The following is a 13,647-nucleotide window of genomic DNA, read 5'->3' as shown; positions in this document are numbered from 1 at the left end:
CTAATTGAAAGAATGAGATCCGGGTGTCTAGAAGGAACAAAACTAGAGAAACAGCAACGCTGTCTTAATCACATTTTTGTCTGTAACACGCTAGACTGTGACAAAACTGCCACTCTCACCCGAGGAAAGTTTAGACAGTGACTGCCTTATGTCTAAACACTAAAAACAGGGGAAAGCTCAGAAAGGGTATCACTCCCACATCTGAACTCCAAGGTGGTGACTGAATATTCAGAGAAGAGCTATTCCTTCCACATCTGGTACTTGTTCAGCGGCAAGCCAATGGGTCTTTTTTTTTTTTCAAACAAAGGAATATATTCTATATCTCAAGACAAATGAAATTGGAAGAATGACATTTCTGCTTTACTTAACTTTTGTGTTCTTACATACGGAATAGCCGTACAACTCTAATTCGTAATGGAGACAGTACCTGTAATGTATCATAGTTATAAATGGGAAAGTAAATGAAAATATTGCTCAGATGAGCATACTAAATAATTTCTGAAAAAATATGCGTGTTGAAATTATCTAAGCTAAGTAAGATTTTATTTCACTCTCTGGAATAAACTTAGGAGTCTCACTTGCCTAAAATCTCTACTGTAATCCAAGGACCTCTTTCTCCATAACCCATTGCGTAAACCACACAATGTATTGAAAGCAGGTGCTCCCCTTTCTGCAACATACTCTGCACTATTCATTCAGGGGGCAAAGCAGGGCTGCCCTGTGCTGTCCCTGGAAGAGGCTCACACAGTGATGGGTCAGATGACACGTTTTCTTACAATTGAAACAAAAGCTTTGATATCAGGAATTGTGTTATCTGGTACTTTTTAGGATCCATAGCCTTAGGAAAAAATAGTTTCTAATAAATTAATAATGGTTTGAGACTCAACACGCTGCAGCAATTTTTACTGCAGTAGTTGTTTCTTTTATAGTCACACTTGGTTAGCATTTGAAATTTGGAGGAATAGCAATATGCATGGTTTTCAAAGCCCTATCCAGAATTTCATTTTTATCACTCAAAGAGAGTCAATGAAAAGGTAATAAGAAAAGCTCTATGGGATATTTTTATCGGAGTGTCAGAAGCCAGTAAGCTAACTACATGAAAGAACACAGATCGTACAAACAGAGTTTCAGCAGCGACTCTTCAGAGGCTTTATATCTGGTATTGTGACTTTTACATGCCCTTGGAGGAAAAAAGGCTAGCTGCAAAGCCAGATAAGGAGGGGGAAGAAACAAATCATATGCTTAGGAATAATTACAGATTTCATTTTTCCTGCAAACTAAAATACAAAGTTTCAAAGATAAAGTGTAGTAGATACGGAGCTGCTTTGGTGTGTCTAAAATATTGCCCTTGTTAACTCATCCCAGATTTCCACAATATGGATGTTTGTCCGGGTAGTTTAATTGAATGCTATTGACTTCTCCACAAGTCTATTTGATCCTGTTTTCTTTTAGCAGAGATGAAAACTGTCATATCACCTCTCTCTGAACGAAGCTGTCGTAATTCAAGTCTGCATTGGATTACTTATCTGACTCTTGTTTAACAGAACCATCTCAATTATGTTAACTTCTTCTCAAGCCATTAATCCTTCTTGTTAATTCTAACAAAAATTTAAAAATGAAAATTTCACAATAATACAAGTAATCTGAAGTTCTTTGGCCATGAAAACTGTGAGAAAGATCTAATAAAAAACAATGAAAAGACCTATCATTAGCATGAGTGTTTAACATTATGCTACCCTTAAAAGTTTATTACAATGAAAGTTGCAGGTCAGGCAGTCACTCTGACTGGGTTATAAATTCTGCCCCCCACAAAAAAATAGTACACTGTGAATTTTTCCCAGAGGGGTGGCTTAACTGACCTGCGGTTACATCGGTGCCTGCTGTGGCAGTGCCCCACTCTTGCTTCTCTCTTTCTCCAGACTGACCAAAGAATTTTGACAACCAGCTGGGACTTTTGAATCCAGGCCAGCTTGATTGGAGTGCAGTTTCTTGGATATATCTACATGGAGACTCTGAAATGAGACAGGCCAGAGTGATTGATATTATGAGTAAATGATCAGTCCAAAATAAATGCTCCCCAGAGATATGACAAGGATAAACATTTATCATAGGGCAAGTTATTTCTTATATGTGAAACAGAACATTCCACATGTCAAATAGAATTACAAGTTATATTTTCATCAATATATTTTTTTAAATCTAGGTGGGGGATTTTTGTGGCCATCTAAGTGACAAGAATAAGAAGTCATCTCAGACAGAGAACATCATCTCCAAAGGCAATTTGTATATATTACTTTCTTCTTGTGAATCTTATAGAATATTCTTAATTTAGAACATTTTTATTCAGTTTTCATTTCTATAGTAAAAATCCTGCATTTCATTATATAGTTCATGATTACATACTGAATAATGAAGGGATTTCATTTCTTTGTTATTATCATTCTTTATATAAAACAAATCATAACATCAGCCTAAAAATAAATCACACTTGTACCAGTATTATGCAAACTTGACAAAGCTCCTCCAGTCGTTAAAGAATAATAATTCATCATAACCATGAATTATTTAGGTACAACATCAGTAAGCCCTAAAACTCATCTCACATATATGAGATGTCATACAGTCTTTGATGTTGTACTTGTATATTGTATGCTTCAAAAGAATCATCAGATAGGAGCAAAAATTAAGTCCTAAATAAGAAATTGAACTTTCAGCATTATACTTCATACACAAACTCACACTCCAGGTTTTTCAGTTTGAATATGTTTACAAAGTGTTCAGAAATTCATAAAATTAAAGTTAGCTGTTTTTGGCGATCCACATAGCCATTTTATGCTAACCAAAGGATAGCAAAATGAATGACTATCCTGAAATTCCTCCTACAGTTCGTATATAGCTTTAAATTAATTAAGAACTTGACTCAAATGCTTTAAAACTTGGAAAAGACCAATAAGAAAATTAAAGTCTAGTATGATTAAATGATTCACCCAAATTAACAAAATAAACAGTGCTGATTCTGGGGGATATGTCTCCTGACCCTTAGGTGCTCCTCATACCCTTCTATGATCCATTTGTTCATTCTATGATCCATTAGCTCAATGTGGTGGGTTACTTGTCCATATGGCCCCAATTCTTTACCCTCCCCTGGATCTATGTCATATCTATATAATTTTTCAGGGACCTCCTACTCTGACTTTTGACTTGTCTATGTGGATTCATCCAGACCAGCTAAATATTGGCACATGTAATAAAAACAGAGACTTGAAAGATGCTTACACAACTGGTTTTGCTCATTCTTATCCTTCCACTCTGCCATGAGGATATGCCTAGACCAGGCTGCTGGATGTTGACTGGGACAGAGAGCAGGGTCAGGTCATCCCAGTCATCTGAGTTGAGATGAATAACAGCCAGAGGAGCCCCAGACATTTGGGCAAACCCAGCCTAGATTAGCTGAAAATAACTCAGGTCAGCTAACCCCCACAGCCTCATGAACTAAACAAATTTTTTTGGATGCATGTTATTAAGTTCTTCTGGTGAGTTCCCTGAGTCTCCAAACCAGGCTCAAATATTGATTTGCTGTTACATAAAGCTTGCACAAAGCTCTGTTCTTCCCTGCCCAGTTGGACTCCTTTAAGCCTTAATCCTTCTCTCTCATCTCTCTCTTTCTCTCTCCCCACCCACTTATCATCACTCAAATTCTTACACTGTGTCTTCAGAACTTTGCTCCATGGTTTGCAAATTGTACTATCTACTCAACTTCCTTTCAGAACATTACCTTTATCTTTCTAAAATTTCATTCTCTATTGAGGACAGCACTCTGTGAGTAAAGATGGCTGCTTCTTCCTCCACAACCTACAAACCCTCAGGTTGATGATACTCTTGCCCATTGTGCCATTTATTGCATTATTACCTCAGTGCAAAAAAAAATCACCATTGCTCTGATATTTTTGCCATCTAGCTATGCACCATATCCCTCCTTGTTGGTATCCTCTACCTACTAATCTCTAGTAGCAATCCATTCTTCACTTAAAGACTGGATTACTGGATCACCCCACTTAATACCAACTGGATCTCCTTATTACAAATAAACTTTTCATTTCCCCACCTCAGCCTTTCTCTCCCAGAGTCACACTTGAAACCTGTCATAACCTGTCATTCCACTTCCAAAATCACTGAACGTCTTTCCCTTTCATCTGACCACCTGTCCTCGTTCATTGTTTCCACTCCAGCCAAAGCCCTTACCTTCAAGACTGTGGGTTTGTTGTTGCTATTGCTGTTGTTGTTGTTTCCAACCAGAACTATTCTTGGACGTCACTGGGACCTGAGATCCACTGATCTCTTACCTTGTCTACATCCACCAGCCCTCTAGGCTCTTGTCCCTTTCTCCTCTACACAGCTGCCTTCCTAGTTCTAAAGCTGGATGTTAGACTTTACCTTTGTTACCCCTGTGCAGTGTTTGACATCTTGTCACCCACTCCCTTTCCTGGCTCTGGTGTCCCTCCTTCTACTCTGACCACTCATTCTTATTCCCCTTTGCTGGTTTAAGCATTGACTGTTAAGTGTTTCTCAAGGTTTTGTTAACAATCTAGCTTTGTTTAGCCATCCCCGGATAATTTCAGCAATAATAAGATGGCTTAATTTAGCATCTATATGTTTATGACTCAGAGGAGGGACAAGATTTATGAAATAAAATGAGGCAGGAGGTTGTATAATATGATAAGCACTCGGGACTCTAACTAACGTCTTTTGGTTCTACAATCCCACCATTCTTCCTTCCTGACTTAAGTCTTGGCTGTTTTGTTTACCTGGAACAGAGATTTTTATCCTTTCTCACCTCATGGCACACACAAACTAATTACTAAAAGTCTGTGACATGCCAAAAATGTATATATTTTTGCTGATCTAACAAAAATAGGTATAATTTTGACCATTCTCACCAGTTGGCAATTATTGTGTTGGCAACTGTCATTTTTTTATTTGACAGTCTAAGAGAAAAGAGGCCAGTGCCTCTGACTAGTCAGGTGTGGTGTGTTTTAAAAATTCTTGTAGCACATCATTGTACTGTGGCACAACAGGTGAAAATCACTGTCCTAGAACCTTATCACAAACTCTTCCTCCTTAATTTTACTAAGTCTTTAGCTCCTTCAAGTTTTCCCTCACCATGTGGACTTTCGCCAGTACCTTTCTTTTCTAGTCTTTGAGTACCTTGTACTTGCACTGCAAAGCACAGTACCTGGTTTAATGTTTAATGTCTACTCCCCAGTTAAAAATATAAACCAACTAGAATAAGGACTATATATGTCCTATTCACCATCTTCAGTCCTTCTCTCAGTGTTTTAAATATAGTGGATATCAAATAACTACATATTAAATAAATGGAGAAATACATGAATAAAATATAAACTTCATTTTTACAACTTTTTCTTTGGCTAGCATATCAATGGCCACCACATAGTCACACATTCGTATGTTATGAGTGCTATCCAGTCACTCCTAACAGTTATTATTGTCATATAGCTGAAAGCCACATATACAGGGCCCAGCACAAATAATTCCCGTTTTTATTACAAAATCTTTTATTACAAAATCATAAGCATGTAATTCTGTGACATAACACCATCACACTCAAGCACACCATATGACATTATAGGTGAAATTTCCAAATTAAAACTACAAATTAATACAGCCATAGTATTACCCTACCAACCATACTCAAGTAGACCTTACTTCTGCTGGACCCTGTATTTTACCTTATTTCATCCATAAAAATACATATTGCAAATCTTGTGTTTTTATATAAACTCAATGCTATTATTGCAAACATTATAGTTGTGTAATACCTCACACATGTCTTCGGTTCAAGTGAGGACCATAGAATGGCTCTGTGAGGGAAAGTGAGACCCTGAGGACTGAGTGTGTGTGCGCAGTGGCTCTGTGTTCCTGAGGCACAAAACGGGGGCCCCACGGTGGTGAAAGAAAGAAGATTCTCTGTCAGGCACCGCTTCAGTGATGTCAAGCCTTCAACTTGAAGGTCAGCTCCAGAGGAAAATGAGAAAAAATAAAATGTATGCAAAGAGTAAAGAGAAACCAAATTTGAACTGGGATGCATCAGGCCTTTGCCACTGCGCTATAGTGGTACTCACTAAATAAATCCTCTTTTATTTAGTGTAATTTCCATTTAACTTGCCATTAGAAATGAATCACCAGGATCCTGCCTGTTCAGATAAAACAACTATTAAATTATTTCTCATGTTATTCTTGGCTTGTAGTTTGCACACTGCTTTTAGTGTTCCTGCCGAAAGCAACAATTCCGTCACAAGGTACTGAGTTTTTTCTCATGAACAGAGAAAAAGAACAAATAAACATTACCAAAAATAAGACTTCCATGAAAAAAATTAACAATATTTTCAAACCCATCTTTCATCTCATACCTAAAGCAATGTTGTTGGGTAAACATCATCATTTCCCAAACATTCACTGAGATTCCCAGTTCATGATTATACTCACTCGCATCCCCCCTCCCCGGGGGCACAGAAGGCTTGCTTTTCCTTAGAAAGCCACATAGAGCCTGACTTGGCCCAGGGACTAAATATCATTCACATTGAAAACAACATGAAGTATCCCAGATAAAGTCTTCACTTTATACTTTGTAAAAAATCACTCACTCTCCTAATAGACCAAAGAATAACCACCTCCTTCTCTGCTTATGTAGACAACTGTTCTTTCCACTGTCCTAATCTTTTTTTTATCAGAAAAGCAAATTCGAGTAATACCTGGGAAGAAATTTCTCATTAACTTTCTTACTCAGAATTAAATTCTACTTTGACTAAGAACAATAGAAACAGTAATTCAGGGACTACATATTAAAATGAAGAAATAAGATTAAAATCTAATCATAAGAAGTATAGGTTTGCGATGCACATCAAACTATCATTCCAGAAGAACATGTAATTTTCTATGTAATGTGTCTTCTAATGTGTGTGTGTGTGTGTGTGAGAATGTGTGTGAGAGAAAGTGTGTGTGTAGAGTATATGTGTATTTTCTTTTTTGTTTGCTATATGGTTGAATCATCATAATTTATAAGATCATCAAGTGGTTTTTAAAAACTCATAATATTCTCGTCATGTACTATAAATGAAGGCAAAAATGTTTAAACAAGAATATAAAAAGAAAAATGATCTAAACTTGATCATCCATGTAAATATTCTTCTCTTTGAGATAGTTGTCTCATGTTTTATACAACTACCATCTATACTCATAAACTATATCTTCTGCACAGAATGTATTCTTTTTACCCACTGAAAGAACATGCTTTTGAATTTTTCCCCCCAGTCCCAAAGACATGCTGTCATCGACATCATTCCTGTCCTTTGCAGCCTTACATTGTTTGCACAGAGGTTGCCCAGGCCTGTGATTGGCAGGCCTTGTATTCTGGGCCCATCAGAAGCCCATTTCCATCTCTCTCACTTCTCCTAGAACTTCAGACTGTGATCCTCACAAGTGAGAAGCCTTGTGGGCATCACTTAACCTTCCTCAGCTAGTGCACTTCCCCCTCTGATCACCTTTTTCATCAAATGGGACTATGTGGGTGGGTATGAGCTGGCCCTTGATTGGGGGCCTCAGCAGCAATCACAGGTGCATGCATGTGACTTGACACTTAGACACTCCTGGGCCCAACTGAGGTTGGGACAACCCCTTTCTCCCTTACCTGTTCCAATTACCACCAGAAGTTCCAATATATAAGAGTTTGAGTTTTCTATCTACCCTGCCCATTCCCTTGATTTGGAGAGGAGGCAATTGACCCATAGGAAAGAAAGATGCTTGTGTCTACTTCTTAAGTCATCCTAACAAGGGACTACCTTCCCACCTCAATTCTTTAAAGTCCCCCTTTATCAACTGCACTTGCCAGGACCAAGCCTAAGACAACACATCCCTGTCAGAACTATGATTAGAGACTTTAACAAGCAATGTAATGCTTGTTCATAAGATCAAAGATCTTACCATGTTCTTTGGGAAAGAAATCCTTTAGTTATTAGTGAGATGACTTTAAAGCTTTACATTCAAACACATGTTTTAAGAACATATCATGCATTAAAGAAACAAATTAACAGTGCTCATATATTTCAGTTGCATCTTCCTCTGTTTCTCCTACTGCACCTGGAAAGTAGACAATTTAACATCTAGAAGTGTCACCATCCTGATCTGATGCAGGTTTAACCACCTCTTGGAAAAAATCAAATTCTAGCTCTTGGCTGCAAGAAGAACTCAATACAGTCATACACTTTGACCAAAACAAGATGAGGAATTTCATTCCAGAGTACTCATGGTAGAGAAGCTCTTCACACACTTTTGTCAAGCTCAATTCAATCTGCTTTTTGCTACTCTAATCTTTTATGAATTTAGCCAAAAATAAAATGGATGCTTGAGGCAATACTCAACCAATATATTTTGATTTTAAAATGCAGTCAGAATAGACAGCTTATCTGTACAATTGTTATTAAGAATATAAATGAGAAGTCTGGCTGCCCTCAAAAACACTAGCGCTGTCACTCCAGATAATGGACGATGATGCAAAAGTTTGAGATTTTAAAGATGCTGTAACAAGTGCATCCCCTTCAAAATGCCAGGACAGTCTCACTCACAACATTGGTATTGTGAACACTGGAATGGTTCTTTGTGTATGGATCAATCTTCTTTTACTTTATTTTTCCCTCCTGGAAATTTTAAAATTATTAATTTCCATAGTTATTGTTATAACTTCCATAACTTCTATTTTAATTACAAATATCATAACTCTGAGTGTGCGAGGTAATCTGTGGCCAAAGGTCAGGAGAATTAATCTTAGCTTAAATTATAGAAATAGAAATTACAATAACATAAACTATATGACACACTTGCTGTTTAGATTACTTTTTGGTGAAATTAGTTTTGAATCAGTGGACATACGAATAGCATTTGAAAGGTGTCCAGCAGAGCAACTCTGCTGCAGATGGCAGATGGGAACCGCAGTGTACCGTATAATAGTTCTGTATCCAGGAGAAGTATTCTAAATTCAGTGCTTAAAAATTACATTTGAAATCATTTTCACTTTCTGGGTACTAAAACACAGCCATTCACTGTGAGTCTTTGAAAGGTATCCATCTTGGCAACCTGATTTAAACCATTGCTATATTATTATTTGAGCTAGAAAAAATTTTAATGAGCATGATTCATCTCACTCTTTCTCTGAGCATTCATATTATGTGAAGTGTTAAATGGCATTCTTGCCACCAAAATGCTGCTAAAATGAAAAAGCCCATGCTATTGTGAACAAGTGCCCAACATATGTGCAGAATGTAGGCCTTGAAGGCTGCTGCCCACCTACCACCTCAACATTTCTTTGAAACGCTTTCCTGTGAAGGCTGCCCTTCTCACTTGGTCCTGCATGCCCACACTATTCCCCAGCCCCTTATAAAGCATTCTCCAACACGGCCATCCAACACTATCTCTAAACTTCTACAGAACTCAGGCGTGACCTGAGTCGTCTCCAGGGTCCTCCCCTGCAAAGAGGGCATTTACTCATGATACTCTCTTCATCTCATGTTCTTGTCTTTTTTTGTCCCTTTACAAACATGACGTCAGAGGCCCTTAATGTTCACATCTAGTTGAATTTTTTTTTTCTTCTACTCCTTTTTGGCCTGCTGAAAGTACAGTCAGAACTTGGACCTCATTGTCCTTCGGAATTTCTTCGTCATCGAGATCTTGGATTCTGAGACTTTCCTCTGTGCTCACCGTACTTAACACAGCCCTTCCCTCTCAGTCTTCAGGTCAGTTCCGCCTGTCAGCCTCTTCCTTGCCTCACTTGTTTTCCTACTCTCAGTCCTTGGGACCAGCTTGTCAACAGTATTCTCACCACGGTTATAAGATTCTCACTTTCTATTTTATTCTCTTCGCCAGTGCCTAGATCTCACTGTTTTCTCACCTCCCAAAATTAATTCATTGCTGGTAATATAATCAATCATAATAATAATAATAATAATAATAATAATAAATAAAAATGGTCTTGTAATTTGTCTCTGACATAAATTCATGATGCCGGGAGACACCTGGCTCCTCCGACATCCCTCAGTTATCGGAGGATCTCTGCTTTGGTTCCTCGTCCACAGATGATATTTGAAATCTTTTCCTCTTTTGTGTCGCTCACAAAGTATGTAATCACTTAAGTCATTGGGATTGTGTCCATAGATAATCATCTTTGGACCCACCTTCCTTTTTCCTGTTTTAGAATGCACTTGATTTCTTACCTTTCTTACACAATGTCCCATCCTCTTCCTCCGCCTCTGACTGTGACACTTTCCCTCCCGTTTTCCTATTGACTTATGCACTCAGTTACCTTGCCCACTTCTAGAGCATTCTCCAACTCTGCCTCGCCATTGCCTTGTTCACTTTCTGCCAGACTTTAATACGAGTGATCTGTTCTTACTGCTCCTTTGCCTTTCCTCCCACTGACTTACTATATGGGTATCTACTGCGTAGCATCTGGTTTCTGTTCCGACCACTTGACAAAATATTTTCACCAGCAACTGTCTAATCATCGGTTATAAATCCCATGGCTCTTCCTCAGGCCTAGTAGTTCCCGAGCTTTCTGCTGCACGTAACTCTGTTAACCACCTCATCATTTTCAAAACATCCTTTTCTCCTCAGCCTCTACTGACACTGTACCCTCGTCTTTCCTCCGGAACTGCCATTCACTCATCTCCTTTGCTGTCTTATCTCTTTTCTACCAACTTCTAAATCACTGCTTTCTGAACCACTCTGATTATATCTCCTTAACAGTAAAAATTTTAAGCATGAACCATAAATGTGATATGGGTATAGTGCATTAAATTACATACATATGTACTCTACTAACATACATGCAGTAATGTACATTTACTCTACTAAGATATCATGTACATTATGAGACAAGATCAAAGTAGAAATATTAAAATAAATTAAAGTTAAGATAAAATATTTTAAGCAAAATTTTATTTTGAATATTAATAATATTGAGAAAATGGCTGAATGGTTTTTATTACTTTTCAAATCGTGATTTTATTTTTATTTATTTATTTATTTTTTGATACCACAAACATTTATTGAACACATACTACATTCAAGTTACTAGGGTAAGGGTTGTACATATTTCTTTCTTTTTCTTTTTTTAAAATATATTTTATTAATTATGCCATTACAATTGGTCTATTTCCCCCCTTCATTCCCCTCCACCCTGCACACCCCCTCCCCCAACATTCCCCCCTTTAGTTTATGACCACCTGTCTCAAGTTCTTTAGATTCTATATTTCCCATACAATTCTTGCCCTCCCCCTATCTATTTTCTACCTACCATCTATGCTACTTATTTTCTGTACCTTCTCCCCCCTTCTCCTCCTCCCACTTCCCCTGTTGCTAACCCTCCATGTGATCTTCATTTCTATGGTTCTGCTCCTGATCTAGCTGTCCTCTTAGTTTGCTTTTGTTTTAGGTGTGGTTCTTAGTAACTGTGAGTTTGCTGTCCTTTCACTGTTCATCTTTTGTATCTTCTTTTTCTTAGGTAAGTCCCTTTAACATTTCATATAATAAGGGCTTGATGATGATGAACTCCTTGAATTTGATCTTATCTGAGAAGCACTTTATCTGCCCTTCCATTCTAAATGAAAGCTTTACTGGATAGAGCAATCTTGGATGTAGGTTTTTGGATTTCATGACTTGGAATAGTTCTTTCCAGCCCCTTTTGCCTGTAAGGTCTCTTTTGAGAAATCTGCTGACAGCCTGATGGGAACTCCTTTGTAGGTGACTGTCCCCTTATCTCTTGCTGCTTCTAGGATTCTCTCCTTCATTTGAATCTTGGCTAATATAATTATGATGTGCCTTGGTGTGTTCCTTCTTGGGTCCAACTTCTTTGGGACTCTTTGAGCTTCCTGGATTTCCTGGAAGTCTATTTCCTTTGCCAGATTGGGGAAATTCTCCTTTATTATTTGTTCAAATAAGGTTTCCACTTGTGGCGGTTCCTCTTCCCCTTCTGGTACCCCTATAATTCGGATGTTGGAGCGTTTAAAGATGTCGTGAAGGTTCCTAAGCCTCTCCTCATTTTTTTGAATTCTTGTTTCTTCATCCTTTTCTGTTTGGTCATTTTTTCCCTCCTTCTGGTCCACTCCTTTGATTTGAGTCCCAGTTTCCTTTCCATTACTATTGGTTTCCTGTGTATTTCCCTTCATTTCAATTAGTTTAGCCTTCATATGTTCCTCTAATTTGTGACTATAATCAACCAGTTCCGTAAGCATCCTGATCACCAGTGTTTTGAACTGTGCATCTGAAAGTTTGGCTATTTCTTCATCGCTTAGATTTATGGGCTCTGGGGCTCTGAGTTGTTCTTGAGCCATGTTTTGATCTGTTCTTGTCTGTTACATATGAGGAGTGGAGCCTTAGGTGTTCACCAGGGTGGGGCTACCCAGGTTGCTGGTTTGTGACGCTGTATGTGGGGGTGGGGTCAGAGAGGGATGATGGGGGTTCCCTCTGCCTCTTCCTGCCAATGGGGCCTGAGAGGTCCGCAGTCTGTCTCGCTCCCTCCTTCACCGGTGCGAATGTGTGACCGCGATCAGCCCTCAGTGGGTCCACTGCCTTGAGCCCTCAGTGGGTCCACCAGCTTCTCTACACCTGGGATCCGCCCACAGCTGCTGGTGTGCCTGGTCTCAAGCCCGGGTCATTCTGGTGGATCTTTCTTGCCCAACCCTGCTCTGCTGCTGGCTCTACCCTTCTTAACAGTTTGGCTAAAGGGTTCGTAGTTGTCAGACTTCCATGTAGTTCAATTTTCTGTAGTTTGGCTGCATTTTTGTTGCTAAAACTTTGTAGTTTTTAAACCTGGTTGTGCGAGAAGTTGCAGTGCTTCCACCTACACCTCCATCTTGGTGAAAGTCTCAAATCATGATTTTATACTTTATGGTACAGCAATTCAATCATTCACTTTGTAATTCAGTGGACTTATATATTGAATTTTAATAATGTCACCACTAAAACATGCTGCTTCACAAAGATACGTGGACCCAAAAGAAAAAGTATGTTAATTGCTCTAGGTCATGATATGTATATTTCAACAATGTCTACTAATTTTGCAAAGATATTGAAATTGGCTAGAAAATTCCTATCTTCCCTGATGTCAAATGCTTTTTAAAAACAAAACAGATTTAAATTAGTAGTTAATTAATTAGTATTTTAATAATTGCACTTAAAACCCACTAAAAATTCCTCAGAACATTTTAAGAATGGTTAGAAATTCTGCTTCCGAGTTTTTAAAGTGTGCAAGATGAGAGGTTCTATAGGTTGTACCATAGTCACTGGATTGTTTTCAGCAATAAAAAGCATATGACGTTAAAACTATTTCCTAACAATCCGTTTTCCAAAGTTCCATACGGGATGATTCCTTGATCAGTCAGTTTTACTCCTTTTAATTGAAGGGCCAGTCAAGTGTGTATGTCCCTCTAGGCAGCAGATGATTGACAGGCACTTACCATGGGCAAGGTAGACAAATGTAAGCACTCATCTTTTTGTAAAATAAATATTAGTATTAACACATCTTTAAATTTCAAAATGATTTGTCATAATGCAATCAGTAAACCTTTATTTTTTTAA

The 13,647-nt window shown here is 38.2% G+C and overlaps 1 protein-coding gene across 3 annotated transcripts in view; it reads right to left on the bottom strand.

Annotated features, from left to right (window-relative positions):
• The window catches only part of THEMIS (thymocyte selection associated), a 163,736-nt gene that overhangs the window by 12,157 nt on the left and 137,932 nt on the right, over positions 1-13,647 (bottom strand). For 2 of the 3 annotated variants that reach the window (XM_053664927.1, XM_037147942.2), the window contains exon 5: positions 1,866-2,012. The exons of the other annotated variant lie outside the window; for it this stretch is intronic. In XM_053664927.1, the coding sequence (XP_053520902.1) occupies positions 1,866-2,012 (147 nt within the window). Of the gene's footprint in view, positions 1-1,865; positions 2,013-13,647 lie in introns of those variants that run through there. 3 annotated transcript variants of the gene reach the window in all.

This window comes from Artibeus jamaicensis, unplaced genomic scaffold (genome assembly GCF_021234435.1).
Source record: "Artibeus jamaicensis isolate MK-2021 breed Jamaican fruit bat unplaced genomic scaffold, CSHL_Jam_final contig_387, whole genome shotgun sequence".
Lineage (NCBI taxonomy): Eukaryota > Metazoa > Chordata > Mammalia > Chiroptera > Phyllostomidae > Artibeus > Artibeus jamaicensis.
Note: the sequence above shows the minus strand (reverse complement) of the source record. Positions and strands in the feature narration are given on the sequence as shown.